A 27,779-nucleotide genomic window follows, 5' to 3' on the forward strand; every position below is an offset into this window, starting at 1 on the left:
ATATGCTTAAATAACTGAGATTTACAATATGTATTTGGAATGTGTTTCTGTCTTATATCATCATATAATGGACATGATAGCATAAAATGTCATTCAGTTTCAATGATGTTCTTACAAAAAGGACAAAATCTAAAATTAAAATCAATATTACTTTTTCTTCCAATATTCACCATGATATTTAATTCTCCAATTCTTAACAGTGATAACATTCTTCTTAGTTCTTTACAAGTGATTTTTAAAATATACGGTTCAATAACAAATGCTCTTTTGAGTGACGAATAAAATTCTAAATGTTCATAATCATTAACTTGTGAAAGCCATGTTTGTATATAACAATCTTTAACTCTTTCTGAAAACTCACATATACATAAATCAGTGTGACCAACAGACATACAAAAACAAAACCATATAAGTACAAAATATTCTTGATGTTAGTAGCCCATGTAACTCTTCCTACTTGATCTAATCTATATCTCATATTATAACACTGTCTAGGATATCTTTCATTTGACCTTGTGGTTAGTTTACACCAATATTTCAAACAATGTACATTAGTCTCACAATACAATTTATAGCGTCCACATTCACCAAAAAAAGCAACATTTGTGTACAAGATTTCCCGACACCAAGTAAATATTTACAAAATCTAGTTTGTATGGCTTCTAAAACATTCCAATTGTGGGTTCCCCAGAATTCTGAACAGTAAAATAATATTGGTTTTATTTGCGTATGAAACATTTGAAACAATATTGGTAAAGGAAACAATATTTGCTTATCCGTTAATAAATCCATTTGAAAATAGAGTGGGTGGCATCAAAATATACAATAGTGGCTATTGTCTTAAGGGTGGCACGAGGTAAGCGAACCTATCACTCCTAAATTGCATTTTATCGATGAGGCTTTATGATATATGGGGGTTTAGGGGTAACAGTTGTTTTACGCCACGGTGAACAATATTACAGCTACATCTCGCTGGCCTCTTGTACGTCGATACTCGGCTGATGCAGCTGTGTCTGGCAAGAGGAGCCCAACAGAGTAGTGAGTGAGTGAGTGAGTTGGGTTTAACGACGCTTTTAACAGTTATCCAGTTATATCACGGCGTGTCAGCTTAATGTGGGAGGAAAGCCCGAAGTGATGCAGGTCTCAGACGTTTACCACTTTGGTGAAACCCACGAGCACGGGTATTGTGCTGACAAACCTAGAAACATAATCGGGGCAAACCGGGATTCAAACCCACAAACATAGGTTTCTGGCCTCCCCAAGGGACGCAACTCTGCACAGCGAATCGCGGCGCCTCGGACGACTGGGCCGTCCGTGCCCCCCCCCAACAGAGTAGGAAGTCAAGCGAACAATGTATTTAATTTAGTGGAATCCGAGGACACATTATTGTTTTTGCCTTGTTCTTCCGAAACTATGAAAGCCTAGTGTTGCCATTTTCGTTGGGTAAAAATAAAATTAGATCTTGGAATTACGACATTATTTATAATAGTTACGAACTTATCTCTCGTTGTTACGAGTTTGTGGAGAAGGTTTCTCAAGTATAATTCTTGAGTCCGTCTGCTGATAATAACATGATTCTTCAAAGCAGTCTTTTTATATAAAGTCTTAATTACGAGAAAAAAAAGTTGAGATTACGAGATATAGTTATGTTTTACAAAAGAAAACAAGGCAACGTTGTTTTTAAAAAACGACATCCCCAAACCCTACGTTCACAACCTCATATTGCACTTTCGGTGATATTATTGAAGCCGTTATCTAAATATTAAATTAGTTGGAAGGAATATACTTTTCATTTCCGTTTGCAGGTGACTCGGAACAGTTCGGGCGCACTTTCATTGTGCGTTGTATGGGCGAGCCGGACGTTACCGATGATCTCCGAATGTTAATTGACTCAACGATTCCGCCATTGTGAAATTTGAATGTGCGAGTGAAGAAGATTACACCTAAGTTTGCCACGTGAAAGAAGCCATTTCGTCGCCGATTTCCATTGCAACACACTCAGTAGACATCAAGGACTCTTAATGTATGCTTTTGAAGTCTTTCCAATCAAAGCTTTCGGCTAAGTCAAGAAGAGCGTTTTTCTGAACGCGCACCTGCTCGAAACTGGCAAACAATGGCGACCAGCTACAACGTGAGGTTTTATCATCACCGGTGATATCCCGATCTCGTCTCTTCTCATTAATCGGAATAATTCAAGCGGTTTGTGATATTAGTGTTGTGGTCTTCTGCATAATCAACATGTTTATTGAAACACTAGAGTTCACGATTCCTGTGGAATTGTGCAATATATTTTCCTCACTTCAAAAAGGACCGGCGTCTAATGTTGAATTTCCGGCTTCCGTGAACTCATACGGCACAACGCAAGATGCCAGTGTGCAGGTTGTGTTGCGCTCAAACAAACTAACGTTCAAAGTGGACGGTGTGTCGTCAAATGCTAGCATGATATCAAAGAGTGAATGTAAGACATTAAAACTCTCTGTGTTTGATGTGGACCGCACATTAATGCCTCAAGAAAATGACAATGATAACTACAATGCTAATAATATGTCCACAGTACAAACATTGCAGCAAACAGTGTATTTGTCAAATCCTGCCAAAAGATTACATGAAAGTTCTGTGTCTATGCCACAACCAGCTTCTAAAAGCAGTAGGACTTCTTTTTCTGAGTCTCCAAGACCCAGATCACCTGTTCATGCTATTCATCGTCGTCCACATTCTCAAGCCAGTGCAAGTCCTTCTAACCACTCTCAACAGTCAAAATCCAAAAATGACTCTCAAGTGAACGTGAAACAAGAACCTGAAGATCCAGATTTAATAGAAATAGAACCTGACCCAGAACCTAATAATATTGTGCCAAAGAAAGAGACTCCATACATGCAAATAGATTATTCATCAGATGTACCTCATACGCAAACGTCCCAAGCAGCTCTAGAACGACTCTCTCATCCACAATCATCCCATTCTCAATCACCCGGTTCTTCATCATCGTCCTTCCATCAAAACGTTCCACATGTGCCAGATTACGCCGAACCCAGTACTAGTCAAGCAAGATATGGTGACCAAAGTGCAGATGACTTTTTAGTATTCCAAGATGAAAACGATGACGGCGATGATAACGAAGCAGATTACAGCAATGACGGTAATTATCATTTGAAATACATTTTTACAGAACTGCTGGTTTCTTCATAAAAAGTGCACTGTGCTCCAAATGAAAACTAAATCCAATTCAAGTTCCATGAAGTTATCACAATTGTTTAGTATCTGAACAGCTTGGACATACACGTCCTTTGAAATTTAATGAAGTGTTGCGCAATTTACCAAAAGACTATTAATTATCTCTCTGATATCGGGGATTTATCTTGACCTGCTCTAAGGCTAGTGTTAGAACATCCCAATAATGTAAGCCAATTTTTAGCAAAAAAATGAAACAAAACCCCAATTGGCCTGCCAAGGGAACTAAGATTGGAATTTCTGACTATGAATGGCTAAAAAGTAAGCTTACAAAATAGCTTAAACTAGTAACAATGATAAACAGTCTTGTTTTGAACAAGATAGAATAGACTAGAACGGATGAACTTAGATAAATGTAATATGATTTGATAAAGTGTTTACTTCTTGGAGTTGCACTGAACAAAATCTGGTGTTCTTTTTGCTAGACAGTACATCTTCAAATGTTATATTTTAGACACTGTCTGTGTGGAATGTATATAAGCTTGGAAGTACAACAGTTTTAGATCATGTTTATGCTATTCTTCAGTGTGTGATATCAAACAATTTGCCAGGCTGCCAGCAGGACCCATATACTATGGAAACTGCAGGGTCTGACTAAACTCTTCATGTCCTCATTAAAATATCACAGCTTATATCTACAAATAAATAGACAGTGACACATAAATTATCTGCAGGTCGTAAGGACCCATATACATTCTAAGCTATGGGCCTGATGCAAGATCTACCTGCCACGGGCCATTGGGAACTTAATTCATCCAAAAATCCAGCCTTTAGTGACATTTTGTCTCTCAACAGTTTAATTTTGGCAGATTATTGGCAGAATTCTTCAGAACTAGATTTGATTCTTCGAATTAGATCTTTTTATGGTGACCAGCAGTTCTATATTATCTGAACTGTGCTTGATCATTGTATGTAATCAAGAATCTTTGACATCTCCTGAGTTGTGCAGACAGAACTGAACAAAATGATTGAACAAAATCAATTCATTGTGTAAAGGTTGCCTCTTTTTTAAAATTTAGGTGCAACTTTCATACTGTGTCTTGAATTGAAATTTGATGGCAATTGGACCTTTAAATTCTGAGTAGATGCAGGTAATTTCATTGTGATGGGTGAAAGGTCACCGGTATACATCACTTTATATAATCCTTATTTTTGTTCACACAGAAGCAACTGATGGATGTTGTTTTTTATGTCGCTGCAAAAATAGCTGTTTTATAGTTAAAATTGTTTTTTAATTTCACTTCAAAATTTGAACTATAATTGTCTGCACGTTAACTAGCCCAGTGATTTCTGCTGAAACCTGAAAGGGATGTTATCACTGCCTGTGATTGGCAGTTGAATCTCTTATTGATGTCCTTTCAAACATTGTTAATTGGGGGTGATCAACTACTGGCATTAAATGTCATGTATGCTTCATGAAATGATAATGATAGTTAACTTAAGCTTTTCATCACACTCATTGAGAGATGGCTTCAACATTGACTTCCTGTTTTAGCCCCCACAAGAGTTGTCCCCCTTGGTCTTTTCCAACTGTACTAGCTTTATTCTTGATGATAATACTGTCAATGATCCAACACAGGCTCAGATTCAATAAAGATATATTAAACGTGCATGCATTATGAGTAACTCTGGAGTAATTTTCTGGTGCTTTTTTCAAGTTAAAGTAAAATAATTCAAGCACCAACCAGCCATACAGATACATGCACTTAGTTAAGTAATAAGATGGAAAGACTTGATTTGCTTAAGTTATGCTAACTTGGCCTGAATAGATAATAAATATTAGGTTTTAATGTACACCTGAAAAGTAAAAAAAGAGAGGGGAAATGTCATAAAATCAGAGTTCATCCATCTTGTCACTTTCCATGTTGACACACCCAGTGCCACAGTACAGCGATGAAGGGGGCGTGGTTCCTGGCATCACAAGGTAAGTCCACACACTGGCTTCCTGATTCAACTGTGGCCTGGGCTATCTCATCAACAATAGACAAGGTCAAAATATTGGTAAATTACTGCAAATTAAGATCTTAATTATTGATGTACCATACTTGACGCAATAATGCCACAATGTTTTAGATATCCAAGGTTTTTACACGAACACACATGCACTGCTTACGGAATAAAGTTTGCAAGAATGGATGGCTCTTGTTTGTCTTTTACACATCATTCACACTTCAGTCTTTGGAGCTTGGACGTATGCAAGCCTGAGTTGGACACATGAGCTAAGCACATACATCACTTATTTTAGAAGGTCAAGGAGGCATATGGTTCTTCCCTAAGTCGTTTCTTTGTCATAGAAAAGGGTTGTGATATTTGTTGAACATTAAATGTTCATAGAAAGTGATGCATTGATTAGTTTCTTTGTAGATTGTATTGTTAGGTCAACTATGGTACATCAAATATTAGAAACTTTTATGTGATTGGTTTCACAAAATATGGAAAGTACAGATGATAAAGATAATTTGTCTGTTTTATTTGGAAACATTCAGGCTTACTTTGCAGAATTTTCCTTTGACCTATAATACACATAGGGTTTTGCATGCATTGACACACAAATATCTGATTTGTCATTGTGTGATACTTCAATTTCATTGACTGAACAAATTTAGAAGAGAAGGTTTTTTGCATATTTGTTAATGAAATTGAAGTATTGTGTATGACTATGATAGCATTATATAATCTTACTGTATTCAACTGTTTTACAACTTCGGTCATTTCTCCTGTAAGTGCTAGGAAATTTGTTCTCTCACATTCTGATGTCATCCCATATTCATTTGAATAGCCGTTTGTAGTGACAGAGTTGAAAGGGAGAGTTCGTTTTATCCTCTGTAAATGTCAAGAGATGTAACATGGTTGAATATTGTAAGGAAATTTGTTGTACCCAATGTTGATATATTATTGAGCATTTACGAGGAAGTGATACCCGTTTTCCAGAGTGGTATTTTGTGATTGATGTTGATTCTGTTATCAATATTGTGACATTTTACAATAGAGGGTGTAGTTCATTTGAGATAGCACATGTTGTACTTCGGTTTTCAACGACAAAGAGACACTATTGTCACAAATACTGATGCTTGCATTCTAATGAGCAAAGTTAAGCTCTGTGGTGACACTTCGGTTGCTTTTGTTTACACTGGTTTCTGTTGAAACTGAAGTTGTGTGGAATACAGATGTAGACACATTTGTCAAAATCTTTGGACTTCATCATGTATCAAGGTTAAAGGTGCCAACCAAGGCCAATACAACCAACCAAGCAATCTTGATTGGGTTATTTTCATCAAATTTGAAGTGTGAGCATGTTATTAATATTGATCATGCTGAGGGGGTATGAGGCCTTGTTTCCGTATATTATTAAGAAGTTGCCTTTTTTAAGTTGTCAAGGCAGGGAATGAGAGAATTGGCACCATGCTGTTTGATAAGGATCTTGATCGCCACGGAAAGATGGATATTTCAGATCAACTGTCTCGTGACAATTGATGTGTGAACGCTGATATTTTCCCCCTCATTTCGCATCATCCGTGTGGATGTCATTCCTTCTGACAAGTGAGTGTGCCACACTTGTGTGTCACAGACCAAGCTTATGAATTCACCATGTCATGGATTGCCAACTTTTGCACATATCACAATCCACCTGGTCATTGCTGTGATACTTGACACTAGAGGGTCTATTGTATATCTTATTTAGTATTCAGGTATAGTGTTTCTTCCAAAGGATCTTTTTACTTGAGCTCGATATTTTTCATTGTTGTTGTCCTTGATCTTACCAGAACCCACTGAAGCATCCTCCTTCTTTTCTAATAACTGTCTAATTTTCGTAAGCCCCACGTTAAAAGCATTTCATGCCTGATAGTTAATTATGTGTGTTAGTCACAAGGACCTCGATTCACACCTGCATAGCTATGTTTGTCACACTTTCTTGGTATTCGTTAAGGAATGTTGTTGCTGCAAGGGTATGGTGAAAAACCCAGCCAGCACACTCTCCAGATTGTCTTTTCCTGGCTTTTTGTCATAATGTTTTACAATGGCATTGTAGCTGAGGTTGTTCTCCTTTCCAGGTGCCTCCCGCTCTGTACCCTCCTCCTCAAGGGTTTACAGAACTAAACCCAGATTTGAGAGAGGAAGCATCGGCTTGAGACATGATTCTGCAGCTGAATGTTCCAATGCTATGACCTGGCCTTGTCCTCAGTGCTCAATGGTCTTTTATGACTCTGTCGCCATGCTTGATCACAGAGAAGTGTTGCACAAGAGGAACATCTTGACTTGTCCTTGTGGAAGGATGTTTAACTCCAAATCGGTTTTAGGCCACCATCTGAAGATGTGTACTCACTCAAATCTAAGTAGATAAAGGCAAGGCACGCTTGTGGCTTTGGTATGGTATTCGGATTGGTACAATCATGATTATGGAAGTGTTTTCGTCACTTGTCAATTATCTGACCTTGGTCAGTGTTGTGAACTTACTGATTTATTTGTCTTCAAGTGCAAGCAGTTGGATTATTGTGGAAACAAATCTCATTAAAATGAGATCTGTTACTTCGATTATACCTCTCTGTACCAGATCAGAGGAAAGCTCCCTTGAAGATCACTTTACATGAACTGTGAACAAACGTGTCCGCCAGACGATGGCTAAACGATGACCGCGTTGCTCCTTGTCCCAATCAGTTTTCAGGTTTCCAAAGTGATTCAGCTCCATTTTTTAAAACAGGGCTCCAGATAACTTTTTGAGTAATTGATTTTTCACTCTAGGGTTTCTATTTAAATTGGGTTATTACATTTTTCATTGGGTTACCAATATGTTTTCACTCATCTATTCATCACACTACTGGGATTTCCCCCAAATTAGTGAACATTTTAAGATTAAAAAAAAAATGAAATAATGTTTTAGATGTATAGAACTTTTCTAAATATATAGGCTTAACTCGGAAAGTAAATTAGGTCATAATTGTGTTTCGGAAATTAGCTCCTTTGTTCGCATCCTGAAAAAGCTTCAATGGGTATTTACGTGTGCTATTTTTATGCATTTGAGTTTTTCATTTAATGTATGAGTTTCTGTACACAAGTTAATTGAAAGTAATTGGGTAATGAATATTTTGGGGATAGTATTTTATGCAAATACAGTGCTGATCTGTAGCTCTGAAACCTTATTTCAGAAAATTCCATTTGTACAAATGTTAACCCATTCCTTCAATGGTTTTCTTTTTGGGGTTGAGACGCCACATAGCTCAGAAACTACGAGATGCATGTAATGTCCGCAGTAAGATATACAAGGACTTCCTCTATCGGAACTTGTTGGTTTAGTTCATTTTCAACATAAAGAAATCAGGTTTACTGGTTTGAATGCTTTGCTCACTCATGCTTAGAATTTAGAAGCCTAATGCTGATTGGCTGATTAGAATGTTCACCTGACATCTGATTGGTGGTAAAAGTAAGCATGTGTAGAAGAGGTCATGCTGCCGACTGGAGATAGTATGATTATTGTTAAGTGAGACCAAGTGGAATTGCATTCTCTTGGAATGTTTTTGCATGTTTTTATTCTACTGGAGACATTCATACACTTTTGTAGCTTTTCAATGTCCACCAAAAATATAAAGGCGTTGACAAATTTGATTGGTTATTCTCTTAACAAATAAAACTACTTTTTCATACTGAATACTAGCAGAAACCTTTTTGTTGCTTTCAGGAAATGGCAGTTCTGCTTTTTTGAGCCATTCTTCAGGCAATCTGGCTGGTTCTGATGTTTCTCATGGCAGAGTAGGCTTCAGTGTGAACACTTTTGTAGGCTACCCTGGTTTGGTGAAACTCAAACCTTGTCGCCCCAAGAAAACGATCTGGCCTTGCAGGCAGTGTGATAAAGTTTTCACTAATTCAGGAACATTGGCTTATCACAGGGAGGCTATTCATGATAAAAGGATATTTCAGTGTGAATGTGGGAAGGTCTACAAATACAGGACTGGTCTCCTCTCTCATCGTAGAACTTGCATTATACACCGAACACCAAGTTAAACAGTTCCCTGATAGATTGAATTTGTTGTTTAAGATTTTCTCCCGTCTAACTGAAGATTTGTGGATGGATGAAACAATTAAGCAGCTTTTTGTTGCGTTTCAGATTATCAGCACCAAATGGCACGACTGAACAAACTTTCACAAGATTGGTCTTTTAACCTGGCTCAAGCTCAGAATTTTGCTCCAGTCATGTGCATGAATATTATGGACAATTCTGTTGTGCAACACAACAAATTTAAATTGAAACCACCTAAAAAGCAGTACCCCTGTCCAAAGTGTGAAAAGATATTCCAAGATCCTTGTGCTTTGAACTACCACAAAGAAGCCATTCATGATAACATTACATTTGTATGTGTTTGTGGGAAGTCATACAAGTACAGAACTGGACTGTTCTACCATCGAAAATCATGTTCTATGTACAAGGCTCAGATTGAGCAGGGAGACTAAGTTGACACAGATTCACTCAGAGTAACACCACCACCACCCTAAAGGTCTCATACACTCTGAATTTGTACCAGTGATGCACACGTTGTTCTGAGATATGAAGAGCTAGCAATTGAAAATGAATGGTTTAAAAGGACAAAGTTTGCATAACAATCTGAATATGACATCAGGGGGTTGTGAAGCCCAGTGGATTGGTTGGTTGTTTGTTGTTTAACGCTGCACTCAGCAATATTTCAGCTATATGACAGCGGTCTGTAAATAATCGAGTCTGGACCAGACAGTCAAGTGATTAATATCATTAACATCGTTCCATGCAATTGTGAAGCCCAGTGGAGAGAACCTACGTTTGTTACCATTCATGTTGGACAACTCCAGTGCCTTGATGTTTCTATTATATTGGTAAAAGTGGCATAGTTGACTCTTCTCTGTCTTGCCAGATTTATCTTGTTAAGAGTTCGTTTGTTGGTTGGCTGAGAGTCGCACATTTACCGCTTCCAACTCTTATTGTTATTTGACGTAATAAGCGCCCCAATCTAATAAGCGTCCACGGGGATATTTGCTAATATATTGGCAAGTGAACAATCCCAATGAGCACCCCTTCCGATTGATCAGTGTACACAAGACTTATTTATTCGTGCATGATACGCACTCGTGTGATATATGCACCATTAATTATGGGCATTTAAATTCTGGAAAATATATCTGTCGTGTATAATACGCACAGACTTTTCTTTTATATCATATTAGGCTGTCAGCATAAACCACAATATTAACGATCTTTCAGCTGTTTTTCTTTCTTAACAAAACTATATTCTGATAAGAGCCCCCTGTTTCTATTTTTGAGAGAGCCCTGGGCACTTATTGCGTTGGTATTTGTTATTCTGCAAGGCTTCAGCATATCTTCAGGATTTGTTTAGACAACTTGTGACCTGTTCTTAGAGTGAAAGCAACCCAAGACCTATTTGTTGGTATGACAATACATGCTGGTCTTGTGTACATTAATGGCTTGTGTACTTAAGTTTATGAAAGACATCAACTATCTTTGAATCTTCAGTTGTCAGTGAAACTTAGGCAAATTAGCACAGCCTTTTTGTTACTTTCAGGTACGAGTTGTTTGGGTGGAAACAAAGCTGCCACTTCTGTAACTGTGCCTGAAAGTAGCTGGAGGACCGCTAAGCAAGAGCAGCTTCTTACAAATCCTCCTCAAAACTTCTGCTTTGACTTTGATCAGAATGTTCTGCTTCATAGGCTTCAGACAGAGGTTTCTTCTCTAGCGAACCAAGAAATAAAATATCCTTGTGTCGAGTGCATCAAAACATTCGCAACTCCAAATGCTAGAAAGTACCATGTGGAATCTGTTCATGAGAAAAAGACATTTTCTTGTATCTGTGGCAAGGTGTACAAATATCAGCCAGGCTTGTTTAAGCACCTTCGAGCATGTCAAATCTATATTGCGAGTAAACTCCACTAGGATAATTAAGAAGCATAATTTGTTGTATTCAGTGGATAAATGGCTACAATAGTAGGTTGCCGGCTTATGACATAATTGGACAGCTTCTGGGTTTTGTGGTTGATTGATGCCAAAGGGAGTTTTCTCTTATTTGGGATTTAAAAGTTGGACTTGAAATAATCAATTTTCATTTACTTGATAAACATTATTACAAATATTCCAAATGTTCTCAAAGCAGGATGTATATCAAATAATCCCCCTCAGAGCTCCCCCTCCCCCTCCCACCCCCCAAAATAACATAAAAATAAAATAAGACACAAAATATGTTGCAATTAACAGATTAATCTTGAGTTACTTGTGTACAAGTATGCATGAACATTTTTAAAAACAAAACAATATGACACTTCTTAATTACCCAGTGAGTCCTTACCGCTTCCAACTCTTATTGTCACATACATGAACTCCTCCGCAGTGAATAATTCATAAAACAGGTGCTACATGTCACTTATTGTTAGACCTTTATGTCACTGTTGTGAACTTGTACAACCTGCTACACACTTGTGTCAGCTCTCAAAAATTAGAAGTGACCTGAAACAACAAGTTAGGAGAATTGTTATTAAAAGTGTCTACTCTTAGGGTGTTACCAAGTAACCAATAGACTGGACCCAAAGAACCAATAGACTGGACCCAAAGAAGTAAGAATATATTAAATACCTAAAGAAAACGATCACTACCCAGTGTGACAAATGACTTGCAAGTACATGCCCAGTGGCTCAGTTTTTATGTTTATCCCTGCCCTACCCATTAAGTGATCATTCACATAAGTGGTCCATTCCTTTCCTTAACGCCAAATGGAATCTGTTTCTGCAGATAATGTTGATTGGTTATTCTCTTGCACTGGCCATTTATTTTTTTACAGTTCAGTTGCGAGGCTTGTGAGGGACATTGTGTATGTACATCATGAATACAAATGTATGTTCTGAAGAATTATATGTAACGTGAATGATCTGAATAAAAGTCATTGAAAGATTTACATCAGGTTTTCATTTCCTTCACTGCCTGGATACGTGTGTCTAAATGAGGAACCACTTATTGAAGTTTGCCTTGCTAGATGAAATATCAGTGGACAGTGACATGCTAGAACTAAGCTCAGTTACAGCACAGTGTCAAAGTTCTGTGGACCAGGGAATGTATCCCCACAAAGTGGATAAATTCAGCACAAATGGAGGTCATTTTTCTAAAATATATCGAGTGATATATATCCACAATATGTATGGAACAAGTCACGAGTCAATTCTTATTTTTTTGTTCCTTTCAGATTATCATGGGAGTTCATTTGGACAATCTTTAACACAATGTGAACAAGGAAGATATTCAAGCAATCATATCATGCCAAATTTATTCCTAGGCAACACAAGACAATTGTCTATGTCCCACTTAGGGCCTCCCTTGGGGACATTGGATATGCTTGATGTAGATCTCTCTGGTGGAACCCAGAAGCGAGTTTGGCCTTGCGCCCAGTGTGACAAAGTTTTTGCTAACACAAGGTCAAGGAGAAATCATATAGCAGCCATTCATGATAAGGTGGAATACACATGTGTTTGTGGGAAGACGTACATATATCATCCAGGCTTGATAAAACACCAGAAGACCTGTAGTCAGGTTGTCTTAGGTCTTCAAACTTGACACTCACTAATCCTGTCATTATAGCAGCTATTCAAACTGGCATTGCCTGCTGATGTAAGTTTGCTTAACATTATCGTTATCCTAAGGGCAGTTAGAATTTCATGCTTCTGTGGGCTGTTGTATGTTTTCACTGTTTGGGAAAGAAAATCTGTCATGTTGAATTGCACCCCTGTAAACTTGAGACACTTAGAGATAACAAGACGTACACCTGTGTAAGGCTTTCGATCGTCCATCACTACATATCAAAATAAGGTTGAAGAAGGATAGTGGTTGGTGCGTTCACTTGTCACAAGGACTCAGGTTTGATGCCACACAAAATTGATTTCTGGGACACTGGTAAAGATAACAGTTATGGTAGTTTTAGCCTAACAATGTGAAGTCGCCTTTTACGGGTTCTACCCTGGTTCTTCACAGGTATGAAACTTCTGAAACACGGACACCAAGAAATGTAAATAACAACTATGCTGCATAAGTTGTGCATTTTCTGCCTACAATTTAATATCTGTTTTTATTATACATACATTCCTGATTTTAAGTTAAAAAGCGACAAGATGGATTGGAGCTGATAAGATTTTTGTTACTTTCAGGTCTTGACCAGGGACATAATACTAGTCAGTCATGGGCAGACAGGATGTACAAGACAAAACTTGCTTCCTATTTTGCTGACTCTTTGTATCACAGACGTTTAAACTTTTCAAACCCTGGTTTAAGACCTTCTGGTTCTGTGTGCACGGAATGTGGGAAGGTGTTTTCTAACACTACAGCTAGGAGGAATCATATTGAAGCTATTCACCGGAATGTCAGCTTTGCTTGTGTTTGTGGCAAAGTGTATACATACCGACCAGGATTGTTGAAGCATCAGAAAAACTGTAGAGTAGCACTGATTAATCAGCCTGCTGCAGGACCCTTGAACTCTGAAGGATGGAAAGTGACATGATAGTTGTTGAACATGCCAAGTGATAAATTCCAAATATATTCACGGTTTTGTTCTCGGAGGAATGTAAACTATTAGTAATTTGATGGCTGATGTGCAAGGATATACGAGTGTTTGGTATTAAGCAGTGATGGTGCCGGTCTCCTACTTTATCCACTTGTCCAAAGCTTCTCTCTAGTAAGATCAGCTCCATATACTAAGTCTAAAATCGACTGAAAATACAAGCTCAGGCTTGTCGACTCAAACGTTTTTTTGCACAGACTGGTGTGCTTGAAAATTTGGTTTTCAGTTGGTTTTCTGAATCGTAGCCTGTCCCTGGTTCTGAAATTGAAGTCTTGTGTCTATTGGGAAGCCTTTTGTTTGGCAATTCAACTTGCAAAACTGGTTGTATGCTCATGTTCCTGTAGAAGCTCGGTAACTATGTAAAAAAAAATTGCTTGAATTAGATTAAGTAACATTGGTGGTATTTGTTGAACAGGATGTGAAAAGAATTTTTTTGCTATTTTCAGATAATCATGCTTATTGGAGCTTGGGTGGATTTAACCATTCTTTTGGTGCCCTGAATGTGAGGAGAATGTCCAATCAGCAGTTAGAATATGCATCATTTCATGTGCCTGGTGAAACAAGAAATCGGTCTTATCCTTGTTCTAAGTGTGACAAAGTTTTTTCCAATGCAAACTCTAGATGGTATCACATCAAGTGTGTCCATGAGAAAGTAAATCTGACCTGTGTTTGTGGGAAACAGTATTCATACAGACCAGGACTTCTTAGGCATCAGAAAAATTGTAGTTTGTTTTCACTTCAAGAAAACAAAAGTCAAACCGATGCACAACCTAAATGATGATCTTGTAAGTTGAAGTTGGTAAGAGGATTCATAGAGCTCTTGTTCGCAAGTCTGAGAGTGAAACATTACATGGACATGTCTCCGAAAGTGCATTACCATATTCGATGTAATGAGCACCCTGCTCTAATAAGCGCCCACGGCGATATTTGCTAATATATTGGCTAGTGAACAATCCCAATTAGCACGCCTTAGAATTGATCAGTGTACACATGACTTATTTCTTTGTTTATAATATGCACTCGTGTGTTATATGCGTGTTAAATTCTGGAAAAATATCTGTCATATATAAACATTTCAGGCTGTCAGCATAAACCACAAAATTTACGATCTTTCAGCTCTGTTTTTTCCCCCACCAAAATAATATTCTAATAAGAGTCCCCTATTTCTAATTTTGAGAGCGCCATGGGCGCTTATTACGTCGATTACAGTAATACTACATACGCTGCTAGTCCAATATTAATTGTGAATCAGTTCCATGATACGGACACCCTTGTAATTGTACTGATAAAGTCCTGCATCCCAAGACAGTTTCAAGTTTCACTAAACTCAAAGGTTTATTCTGTTGTTTTCTCATTGTTCACATTTGTGTGATGGCTTTACTCACTCCAGTCGTCTATGGTAAGACTAAGGGTTTTGAATGGGTCGTATACTCTTTTGTAACACAACATGACTTTAGTCACAGAGATCAATCTAGGTGAAATAGAATGCATTGAAATTTGTTTACTGAAGCTTAAAAGATCTTGTCATTTAAGATCTAAATTTTGTTTCTTTCAGGTTTTGGACGTTCTATGGCAGGGTACGATAATGATCAAAGGATAATGGCCGCCAGTCATAGTCGCTTCAGTTTTGCACACCCAAATTTTTCTGCAACTAGCATCAGGGAAGAGCATTTTGATAGAGGCCAAGACAGTTCCTTTGCTGAAGAAAGCCACCTTAGATTATACCCCTGTCCGCAGTGTGAAAAGTCATTTTCAAATAAAAGTGCTCGATGGAATCATATTGAGGCCATTCATGAGAATAACAATTTCCGTTGTGTATGTGGGAAAGTGTACTCGTACCGAACTGGACTTATGCGGCACCAGAAATCTTGCAACGTCTTCATTATGTCTTTGGATTCTGGTGCGAGTTAAAAAGGGAATAAATAATCGTCATGGCATAACGGTCAACAGTAAACACCTGTTTGTCCGTCTTCTGATCACTGTGTGCTGTCTTCTTTGTCTACTTTGTCTACTTGAATGACTTGTGTGTTAGGAAAACTCTTTAAGTCAAGGAACTGATTACATTGTAGTTCTTTAGTCTTCAGTCCAATTTTGTCATTGACTTGCATAATCCCAACTGTGTCCTGAACAGTTTTGAGCCAGTAGCATCCCTGAATTCCCCGTGAATGTTTTTGGTAGGATATGTATGTACCAGTAAAGTGATATTTAAAAACTATTGTCAAATAGGCAATCACAGCCTGTTTGTTTCAACAAAAAGACAGATATACTGTATCATGATCTGTTTAAAATGGTCCTTGTTTCAGACCAACTTGTTAACAGTCTGAACGATTATTTTGGGATAGTAAACCTGAGAACCACTTGAATGACAAGTTCATGTATTGAAGAAATTTAGAACTGACTTTTTGTTGCTTTCAGGTTATCGTGGTTACAGAACCTCAGTTGATCCCACTGAAGCCTTTCAAACTGCTAGCAGTATTGGTCACTTACCTAGGCAGGGCACTCACCCATGTAATGTGTGCAATAAGGTCTTCTCCAATACTGGAGCTCGATGGAACCATATGGCAGCTATTCACAATAACAAAATATTTTCTTGTATCTGTGGAAAGGTTTACACTTACCGAACTGGCTTGCTCAGGCATCAGAAGTTGTGTCAGATGTTTCTTAATGTGAACAGAGCTCATTTTTAATGTTAATGTACAACCTGAAATCTTTTGAAATCATGATGGTTATATTTTTTATCTTTAGCTTACGTAGGCTTCAGAATTTGTTTCAATCAACACACTTTTTCTACTGTGATCTACCAGTTTTATTACAAAAAACTCAAAAGAATTTTAGTCAAATGATCGGAAGAAATTACATATGAAAGTATTGTACCAGGGATAATATATTCTAATATCTTGTTTGTTGAGGGGGCACGGGTGGCCCAGTCGTTTAAGGCGCAGCGATTTGCTGTGCAGAGTTGCGTCCCTTAAGCACGCCAGAAACCTATGATTGTGGGTTTGAAGCCCGGTTCGCCCCGATTATGTTTCAAGGTTTGTCAGCACCATACCCGTGCTCGTGGGTTTCACCGAAGTGGTAAACGTCTGGGACCTGCATCACTTCGGGCTTTCCTCCCACATTAAGCTGACACGCCGTGATATGACTGGAATACTGTTAAAAGCGGCGTTAAACCCAACTCACTCACTCACTCACTTGTTTGTTGAGTTGCGGAGGGGAAAGAAAATCATAACTCATTGTCTGCATGTTTTATGTGCATCCTACTCCACACAGCTGTATTTTGGTGTGTGTGGTGTGAAGTGATACAGAAATCCTTTCAATGCAATTTACATGTTTGATATTTTACCTGTGTATTGTCAGTTCTTGTCTTATGTGGTAACGATCTGACACAACTAAACGTTGTGATATGTTTCTGAGGCATAATCATTGCCATGTTGACTCTACTTAGCATTGCGCAACATACAAAGTGTATTTTATGCCATTCCTTTTGTAAGTAAACATTTGAAAATAAGTCTTGTTGTTCCTTGTGTTTTACCCTTGAAAAAGTTTTACTTTAAAAGTGAGGCTATGTTTTTCAAGGTTGGTGATCTCAAGAAACGATGGTTCTGTACTGGAGACAGATTATTCAGTTTTATGATTTTGCTCAACATGAAGTGGACCAATATTTTTTACAAGGGAAAATGTCAATACAAGACCACTTTTTGCTTACTTTCAGATGTTGATGGTTGTGGGAGTGCTTTCCAACACGGTCCACGCAATGCTCTTTTGGAAATAGATGAGCGAGGGGAACGAGTGTTGTACAGTATGAACCAAGGATTATATTCGGGCTCATGCCGTCATTCTGAAGAAATTAGGACTTTCCCATGCACAGAGTGTGGTAGAGTGTTCATTAAATACCGAACATTGCGCTACCATATTGAAACTGTACACGAACAAATTGATTTCTCATGTAATTGCGGAAAAGTATACAAATTTCGAACTGGTCTTCAGAGGCATATGAGAACCAGTCCATTATGTGCTGCTAAGAAAAAGCATGTATGATTTAAGAATTCAAACCTTCAAAGATGCGGCTAAATGCAAACATGTACAGCTGGGTGTTGTGTTTCACTTAAACCGACAACTGTTCTGATCTCGATGGTTGAGGTTCTTTTCAAGCAGTTGTTCAGGGAGAGGTTCTGTCACAAGTTATGCTTTGGTAGTTGTATCAACTTACAGATTGGACAGGGCAACAGTGGATGTTCATTTGAAAAGGCATCGAAGTGATTGCCATTTAAATTTGTGAAGGTGATTCCTTTCTTATATTTCAATGCTTGGCATTGTGGGAAAAGGATTCATTCTTGTTGACCAAGTACCTGTGCATATTGTGATGGTGAAAATTGGGGCATTCCAGGAGTCTTAGATTGGTTGCCATGTCTGTTATCCTGACACGGAACTGCCCAGAAAATTGAGCATCATTATTTCAAATACATGGTGTGAGCAGGAATATTTTGCGACTCTACTCCTCAATTCCTCATGACTTAGAAACACCTTGGAGAACATGTTCCTGTTAAGTTGATTCAGCATTGGAAGGAAATAGACCTAGACTTTTTGTTATTTTCAGATTATCCCGATGAGCGATTTTCTAGTCAAGTAGAGGGTAGAGGCTATTCAGGCTTGGCCTACAATCAGGACTTTGTTCAGGGTTTCCAGACTGAAGGGAAAGGCTCATTCCCATGTTCCGAATGTGAGCGTGTATTTATGAATCCCAAGACACGAAAGTATCACATGGAGACTGTTCATGAGGAAATGACTTTTATATGTGTGTGTGGGAAGATGTACAAATACAGAACTGGTTTACAAAGACATCTGAGACAGAATGTGGATTGTGCCTTTGCTAAAAGGGCATTGGATGAATCAAGACCTTGATGTTTCATTTATGTTTAGAAGTCCTTGACATTCAGAATGAGTACATGTCCTAAACTGAACAGACTTTCAGGGATCAGAATATGCAGAAATGTACTGGAATGTTGACATACCAATGTATTTCTCAGTTCCATCAGGCTTTGGTCGTGGAAGGTGGTTCTGAAGGTACTCGTGTCAGTGAATCTCAATTATTCCTTGAACAAGTTTGTTGAAGACCATAATAAAAAAAATTGAATTAACCTAGATTTTGTTTTTTGAGATGATCATACAGTGGTTGAAGTTGTGTGAGAGACAATGCACATGCCGATGTATTAAATGCTCCATGAATTGCATGAACACTGCAAAACTGCATTTTGATAGGAAAGGCTGATAGTTGATGATCTTACCTTTTCTGACGTTCAACCTCTGGATATGACCTTGTTTGCCTTCTGTCCCTTCAGCACTCATACCTTGGTATTTGCAACACAATCAAATTTGCAACGTACTATGTAATAAAGTCATGTCATTGAACTAGAGCAAGCTTTCTTGTTGCTTTCAGGTTTTCAAAGCTACACAAGTACATATCCCTACAGTGGGCAGCCCAGTTCTGGTTATTCGAGAGATGCTTTGAATGTTGGTGGTTTCCCTTGCACACAGTGTGACCGTGTGTTCACGAACTATGTTGCAAGAGTCTATCATGTTGAGACTGTTCACGACCAGGTCGTCTTTATGTGTAACTGTGGAAAGGTTTATAAGTACCGAACAGGCTTGCAGAGACATCAGAAACGTTGTGTTGTGATGCAGATGTCGAATAATCCTGAAAAACATATGGACCGTCACTAAACTCAATCAAACTTGACAGACATTTGATGCAGGTGATTACTTCTTGTAGAAATCGCATTTTGTAGTATGGTGAATCATGGCTTCATGGTGCACTGACAGCAGACGTACATATTGGCATCATCTTACATTTGCAGGAATGGGGGCTGTAAAAGACATTGCAACCCCTTCATACAGAAATAACTTTTGGGGCATTAATATTAGTTCAAACTGGGGGCCACGGGAGGCTCAGTCATCTGAGGCGCCATGTTTTGCTGTGCATCCCTTGGACACGCCAGAAACCTAAAGATTGTGGGTTCGAAACCCGGTTCGCCCCGATTTTGTTTCTAGGTTTGTCAGCACCATACTCGTGCTCGTGGGTTTCACTGAAGTGGTAAACGTCGGAGACCTGCATCACTTTGGGCTTTCCTCCCACATTAAGCTGACACGTCGTGAAATGACTGGAATACTGTTAAAAGCAGTGTTAAACCCAACTCACTCCCTCACTAGTACAAACTGTTGCAGATATTGTTGTTTCCCAGTTTGAGGAATGGTTGTTCATTGGGACCACACGTTTGACTGGCCCACCTTGTACAGTATTAAAGGCAAGCCCCTGTCTCCAACTGTTATTGCTGAAAATATTGACTTGACAAGCCCACTCCTTCTTGAGATACTCTGTTTATGAAGCAATTGAAAACTAATGTTTGTTGTTTGCATATTGAATTTTGTCTTGCACGTTCTGATATGTGAAACTGGTGTGAAGTGCTCTGCGGTCTCAATTAGAGTTTTTGTTGGTTTCAGATTATGGTGGTTATCACGGCTCAGTCCTTGATGATAGTTACTATGATGGCACCTCTGTCAGTCAGCATCTTCAAACTTTGGCTGAAAGTGGCGCTGAACAAGCTTTGTTTCCCTGCCCCAAGTGTGATAGAGTGTTTGCCAAAAATGTGGGGAGGTTGTTTCACATGGAATCGGTGCACGAAGGACGCAGTTTTACGTGTGTCTGTGGCAAAGTGTACAAATACAGAACTAGCTTACACAAGCACTTGAGACAGAGCAAGCTTTGTGCGGAAGCAAGCAACAGTTATAGTTCGCCACAGTAATGGATTCTAAGCTCAGTAAGGTCTTACCTTATTAGATCTGTTTTATGATGATGGATAGTGTTTAACTTGCATTTGTGGCCGGCTCACATACGATTGGTGACAGAAAAGGGCCATGTACCATGTTGCATTCATATTGAGTCGCATTTTTGGCTGGGGGCCAGCGGTTGCATTCTTTTGGAGATACATGACTTTCACGATTTACAGTTTATTCTTAAATAACAAGAAAACTTCATGGTTTCACCAGTCACTAATGATCATATTTCTTTCTGACTTTTATATGTTTGAATAAGGATAAGGCTTCAGTCGGTTTCACTGTCTGCATGACCAGATAGTTTTATATGCGTATCTAAATAGTTTTTGCCAGGGCTCTCGTAAACAAATTCCCAGGACTTTTTGTATTCTTGGGACCAACAGCAGGTACCAGGTAGGGTCAGGTTCCGGGGTAGTAATTTTGAAATTGCCCCAGTCCAAGTATAATGGGCACTTTAGTTATGTCTGGATTGTGTTTCAATAGTGGACTGAATTGGAACCTTTTTGTTGCTTTCAGGTGGTGGGGACTACAGCAGATCTTTTCAAGGCTCTAGTTACTTTATGGGAAAACCAGTTGCACAACCATCCCACATTTCTGATAGCAGACAGATTAAAAAGAATGAATATCCATGTTCGAAGTGTGAACGAGTGTTCACTAACTATATGGCTAGGCAGTTTCATATGGAATCGGTTCATGAGGGCTTGGTCTTCTCCTGTGTTTGTGGCAGGGTGTATAAGTACAGGACTGGTTTGCAGACACATCTCCGGAAGAGTCCCGTTTGTGCAGCCTATAAAAATGCAGCTAAATTGGATCAACAAGCATTAATGTGAACACCTTGTTTATGATGGTGACGACTGCAGTAGAAACAGTAAAAAGGTCGCCTGCATAAATCCATGAAGATATTTTGGATATTTTCCTATGTTTTTGAGTCTGACAAGGGTTATGTGTATATTTTGAGCATTTTACTGGAATGTTTCTTTACCAAGAAGTGCCTACAAACACATTACACTTTTGAAGGTGTTCCTATAAATGTCTTGTGTTTGATTAATCAGGGCTACTGTTTTTCTGATTTATATGATTAAGGATTGGATACAAGTCAAATTGACTTACTGGGCCTGCTTATTTATGTCTACTGTGCATGAAATGAGAGATTGCCATATGAGCATGATCTAGAACGAGTCTTTTGTTGCTTTCAGGATTTTGTGCTTATGGACAAGCTGGTGTGGACATGTCGAGACGACACCAACAAAACCCACATCAAAATACTAGCATTGGTGTGTATCCATGCCCCAAGTGTGATCGAATTTTCACAAACTATTGCACTAGATTGTTTCACATCGAATCTAAGCATGAAGGGAAACTTTTTCCTTGTGTTTGTGGGAAAACATATACCTACCGAACCAGCTTGAACGCTCATCTCCGAAAGAGTGCGCAGTGTGTAATGTTCAGAAATAGCCAGAAGTCTTACCAATGAACATGCCCTTTTGAGCCCAAGCAGGATTTCTCAGTAAATGAAGCCTTTTCCTGCTTCCAGATTTACAGGATCAAGGGCTTTCAGTTGAAGAAAGTAGATACGTTGGTGGATTCTCTGGTCAAGCTCCTGGAAACTACTGCAACAACTCTAGTCGATCTCTCCCTTGCTCTGAATGTGGTAGAGTGTTCATGACATATGCAGCGAGACTGTTTCATGTCGAGTCTGTTCATCACGGTTTAAGTTTTACTTGTGTTTGTGGAAGGGTTTATAAATATAGAACTGGTTTGCAAACTCATCTGAGGCGCAGTAAGGAATGTGCAGCTTACAAAGAAGCTGAGAAGTTGTCAAGATCTTGAAATTTGCAGGTGCGAATACCTATTGACATCTTAGTTTTGTGGAGAGTGTTGAGGTGAACTTGAATCCCTGTTTTTGTTGTTTTCAGATTGTCATGGTAATGGAGGTTATGCGCAAGTTGATAGACTTTATGCAGGAGTGTCTTCCCAAAGACAAAGGTCTAGTCCAGGTGTCTGGCCTCAGGGTTCCTATCCATGTTCAAAATGTGATCGCATATTCATGAACCATGTAGCTAGAATATACCACATGGAGAGTGTCCATGAAGGCATCAGCTTCTCTTGCGTCTGTGGAAAGACGTATAAATACAGAACTAGTCTCACGGCACATCTCAGAAAAAGCCAGTTGTGTGCAGCGCTGAAGGAAAGTCAGCAACAAATGCAGTGAATGTAAACTTCCTGCTATGTTGACCGAACATTTTGGAAATGGATAGTGTGTATATTTGATGTGTTCTGATTTTTGGTCCATTGGTCTGATGTTTGAAATCATGGATACCATGAGCAGTGTGCAAAACGAACAGTAGAGCGAATCGCTGTGGCTATTAAAATTCTTATCAGTCTAAGGTTGTCTGATTGTAAGAGGGGTCAGGTTGAACAAAGAAGTATGGCTGATAATACATCCTTGAGATAAGTTTGCTTGCACATTTTAACCTCATTCAACTTTCGTTCATCTTGTCAATGTGATAACATCTTACCACATTGTAATCTACAAATAAATAGAAGTTCCTTTATCCAGCTTAAAATACAGCTAGAAATATGTTTGAAAAAGGTGTTTTATTCTTGTTCCAAATTGTTTCAGTTTGGGAGGTCTATCTTCCAAGGTTCTGGCCACTTGAGTTTATTTCTTGATAGCCCATTAGGCTACAAGTGATGTTTCTTGATGTCATTACTGTATTGGGCAGCAACGAAAGATAACTGATTTGTCATTGTATGCTCCTGGAGATAATTTTTTGCCTGACCTTGTACCTGTTACATTTTGTTGACCTTGAACAAATAAAACAGCTCTAGAATTTAGAATCAGATTCATTCATGATTGTTTGGAACAGGCACATAGGTCCTTGAGTTTTGTTTCCCATTCATTGTTCAGGATGTAGGTCATGAGAAGAATATGTAAACGTAAGACCCCTACAAGGTGTTCACTACCTGTGTTGATCACACAGTCATAGAATGAGAAAACTGGAAGGTATATTTTTTGTTATAGGTTGAAAATCTGCCCCCATTCACATCACAACTAGCAAAGACTTCTTGTTTTTTTCAGATGTTCTTGGTTTTGGACGTCTGAGGCAGGTTGGCCATTTCAATACCACCTCACCAGATGTTTCAAAGCATCTGGTTTTCCCTGGGCAAGAAGGAATTCCTGTTCCGTATTCCTTCCCCTGTTCCAAATGTGATCGTTTGTTCACAAGTTATAAGGCCAGGCAGTTCCATTTAGAGTCAGTCCATGAGGGGCAAAGATTCACATGTGTTTGTGGGAAGATCTACAAATATCGAACAAGTTTGCACAAACACATGAGGGAAAGTAAACTCTGTGGTGCCATCTCTACAACTTCTGGACCTCACAAGCCTTAGTCCCATCTGGTATTACTTCCTTGTTGTGATTCATGTATTGGAAGTGATGCTGTTTCTTTAGAGAGTTTAGTCAGCCTTTGAGCTTCAAGGAGTCAGGAGTGTCAAGAATCAACCTCTGATAATGATGAAAATAGGCTGATTGTTGCTTGTGAGTACAAAGCAAGCCTAAGATTGATCTCTTGCGACCTTGTGGTTTTCATGTAGTGGAAAACATGGAGAGTTTATCAAGAGGAATTACTGAAATAATATTTTTGTTACTTTCAGATGTTCCTTGGTATGGTGATAATCACAATCACCAAGGACATGGTGGGTCCAATTTAGTGCCTTTGTTAACCCAGCATCCTAAGCCTTCTAAGGAGCAACCGTGGCTCAGTAAAGTGCAAGCCTGCCCTGATTCAGCAGGTCAGGTGTCAACGTGGCCCAATAAAAGACAAACTGGTTCTGAGATACCCCAGGGGTCAACATGGCCCAGTAAAGGTCAGCCTGGTTCTGGTACGATACACCAGGTGTCTCCTTGGCCAGATAAAGGTCAGCCATTTCTTGGTACAACTGAAGTCTCATCCTGGTTAGATAAAGAGCAAGCTGTTTCTGATCCTACAGCCCAGGCATACCCCTGTTCTCACTGTGACCGAGTGTTCACCAGGCAGGGTACAAGGAGATATCACATAGAATCCGTTCATGTTGGCTTGACGTTTGCTTGCATTTGCGGAAGGGTATACAAGCATCGAACCAGCTGGCAAAAGCACTTGAGGAAGAGTAAAGTGTGCGAGGAAGCATCTAATATTGTGAACCAGTCATCAAACTCATCAAGTTTTGATGGCCTGAAGGATTAGGTATTAAGTAAGAATTCAAATGACTTGAATGACCCAATTTGTATCACAATGATCTTTTTTGCTCCTTTTTTTAATTTTTTTTTTTAAAAGTCGTTCCTTTCCTATCGGGATATTTTCTGGCATTTGTTCATTTGGTTCCATTTGTTTTGTCGGGATGACTTTCGAAGTTCTTCTCTGGTCACTTTCCATTGACTCTGATCATCCAATTGTCTGCACAGAAAGACTTACAAAAAGCGGCATCAAATGTATGTGTATAATGTTGGCCATCTTTTTCGTCTGTTCATAATGAGAATTTGTTTAGTTAACATTGAAAAAGTGACACATGTTTTGGTTGTACAGTATCTACATAAAGGATTCTCATCCCTGTTTCAGATGTACATGGGTATGGAACTACTTTCCCAGTTGGCAGAATTGTTTCTCGTCAGGATCATCCTGTTATTCCTTTTCAAGTTAGAACTCATTCAGCTGAACATTCTCCATGGCCTAGAACTGTTCCATCTTCAGAGTGTTACCCTTGTCCAAGGTGTCACAAAGTGTTCACTAACTACGGAACAAGGAAATACCATATTGAGTCTGTACACGATGGTCTCAGTTTTACCTGTGTCTGTGGGAAGGTCTATTCATATAGGACCGGCTTACAGAAACACTGGAGGAAAAGTAAACATTGTGCTGAAGCTATGAATATGCTTTGAGCGAGATGCATATAAAATAAGTGTGGTGTGTCCGATCCTCAAACACAAGACCTGGGCCCACTTGCACAAAGCGATCTTAGCGCTAAGATGATCGTAACTCCCATACTTTAACATAGGCTTACGATAGTCTTAGTGCTAAGATCGCTTTGTGCAAGTGGGCCCTGGTTAGATTCCACCCATGCTAGGAAGGTTATTCTGGGTTCAGGGGCGGTCGGGTAGCCGAGTGGTTAAAGCGTTCGCTCGTCACGCTGAAGACCTGGGTTCGATTCCCGACATAGGTACAATGTGTGAAGCCCATTATTGGTGTCTCCCCGCCGTGATATTGCTGGAATATTGCTAAAAGCGGCATAAAACCGTACTCACTCTCTCACTCACTGTTCTGGGTTCACACCATTGGTCATATTCAACTAGTCCGCAGTTCATTTTGGACAACTTGTTGTTGATTGTTACAGAATTTTAGGATAAAACAACCTGTCTGTCAAAACTTAGTAGTCTCAGACATGTGGACGATTGGCTGTGTCTGTCCCTGTAGTCAAGACTAGATGTCTCACCCTCAGAGTTTATCATTGTTTGCAACTGGAATTGGTTTTGCTGGTTCAACTGTTTCATTTCGAATTCCACATGCCACTTTGATTCCTTGATGTGCCAATGTCATGATACCTAAGTGAAGACTGGTGACGTGTAATTGAAAAAGTCTTTATATTCTTGTGTATTCCTCATCTCAGTGATTTATTAAATTTAGTATTTTCATGTTGATTCTCTTTTTGAGAAGATAAAAAAAATAAACAGATTTTGTAATTTCTTAGATTTACATGTGCAGCACTTGATATGTTACTTCTCTTTTAAACCATTATGAACCTGGTAAGAATAGGTCTTCAGAAACCCATGCTTGCCGTAAACGGCGATTTTACTTGTCATAAGAGACGACTAACAGGATCGGCTCGGTGGTCAGGCTTGGTTGATGCATGTCATCATATCCCAATTGCGTACATCGATGCTCATGATCTCAATCTCTGGGTCGTCTGGTCCAGACACGATTATTCACAGACCGCCATCATACAGCTGGAATATTGCTGAGTGTGGCGTTAAACAACAAGCAAACTTCTCTATTACTTGATCAGATAACCGAAACCATCACAATCTTTGTTTTGTCTGAAGGTCAATGAAGAATGGGTCACCATGTTTTGTATATTGCTGCATGAACATGATACTGTGTAAATAAAACATGTTTACTCACTTGCATTCTCTCGCTGTTATTCAGTTAATGATGATGGATAGAGATGATTACCTTGGAATATAGCCTTGGGACATGAAAGGAAGAGACTAATAGAATATTGGTTGATCAGGCCTCAAAGTTGCGACTAAAACGGTCCCCAATGCGACCTAAATTTCAATTTGTCGACTGACCAAAATTCAGAGAATGCCAAGTGCCTACCTTGAAAAATATCTTGTGGCAACTAAATTCTATTGCTCCACATACGTAGACACAAACATAATTAATTAGATTGACATTTGCGACGCCATTTTCTTGATCGCCAGTTTTCACGGTCGCAATGGAACGCATATACCATACTCATCGTCTGTTTCATTTACATTCCCATAGCTCAATGCAGCATTACAAGGGATTCAGTTACGTAAACTCTTTCAACACTGTAGGCCGATACACCGGCCAAGAAGCTTTGAGTCCCCAGACACTGTAGGCCAGTAAACCGTTATTCACATTGAGATACAATGACACAATGAGCCAGGTCACACCTTATAACCGCCAAATCCTAACTTGGATGACCTGTTATGACTAATGTACTAGTTTGGATTGACATGAAACCATACACGAAACCATACACACTCACTCTTGATTACTGAGAGCTAGTGACACGTTATCTACTGCCTGCCCAAGGACCAGTGTGAAGCAACAAGCATACATTATGGACTAACAGAAATAGTTACGTGACTTGAGTTCATCAGCAACTTTGTTCTACAACTTGAACTCATTCTTAGGATTGATCCCACATTTTGTGACCGCCTCCGTGGTCTAGTGGTAGAGCGTCCTCCCGGAGAGCAGAAAGTCCGGGGTACGATCCCCGGCCGCGTCATACCAAAAGACGTTAAAAGATGGTATTTGTTGTTGCCCTGTCTGGCGCTCGGCATTAAGGGGCTAAAACAAGGATTGGTCGGCTCCGAGTCAGTATACTGTGTCTGAGTGGGCTATTCATGTTAATCTGCGG

General features: G+C 39.1%; 1 protein-coding gene across 50 annotated transcripts in view; it reads left to right on the plus strand.

Moving 5' to 3' along the window:
* Positions 1-1,862: 1,862 nt before the first annotated feature.
* Positions 1,863-27,779, plus strand: part of LOC124129002 (C2H2 finger domain transcription factor mtfA-like) — a 108,067-nt gene continuing 82,150 nt past the window's right edge. For 8 of the 50 annotated variants that reach the window (XM_046492800.2, XM_046492761.2, XM_046492634.2 and 5 more), the window contains exon 1: positions 1,865-3,139. In XM_046492800.2, coding sequence (XP_046348756.1) covers positions 2,239-3,139 — 901 coding nt within the window. In that variant the 5' untranslated portion in view covers positions 1,865-2,238. The other 42 variants (XM_046492580.2, XM_046492597.2, XM_046492649.2 and 39 more) reach the window with 31 other exon arrangements.

The sequence above is a fragment of the Haliotis rufescens genome, unplaced genomic scaffold, assembly GCF_023055435.1.
Source record: "Haliotis rufescens isolate VD_foot unplaced genomic scaffold, xgHalRufe1.0.p SCAF_9, whole genome shotgun sequence".
NCBI classification, from domain to species: Eukaryota; Metazoa; Mollusca; class Gastropoda; order Lepetellida; family Haliotidae; genus Haliotis; species Haliotis rufescens.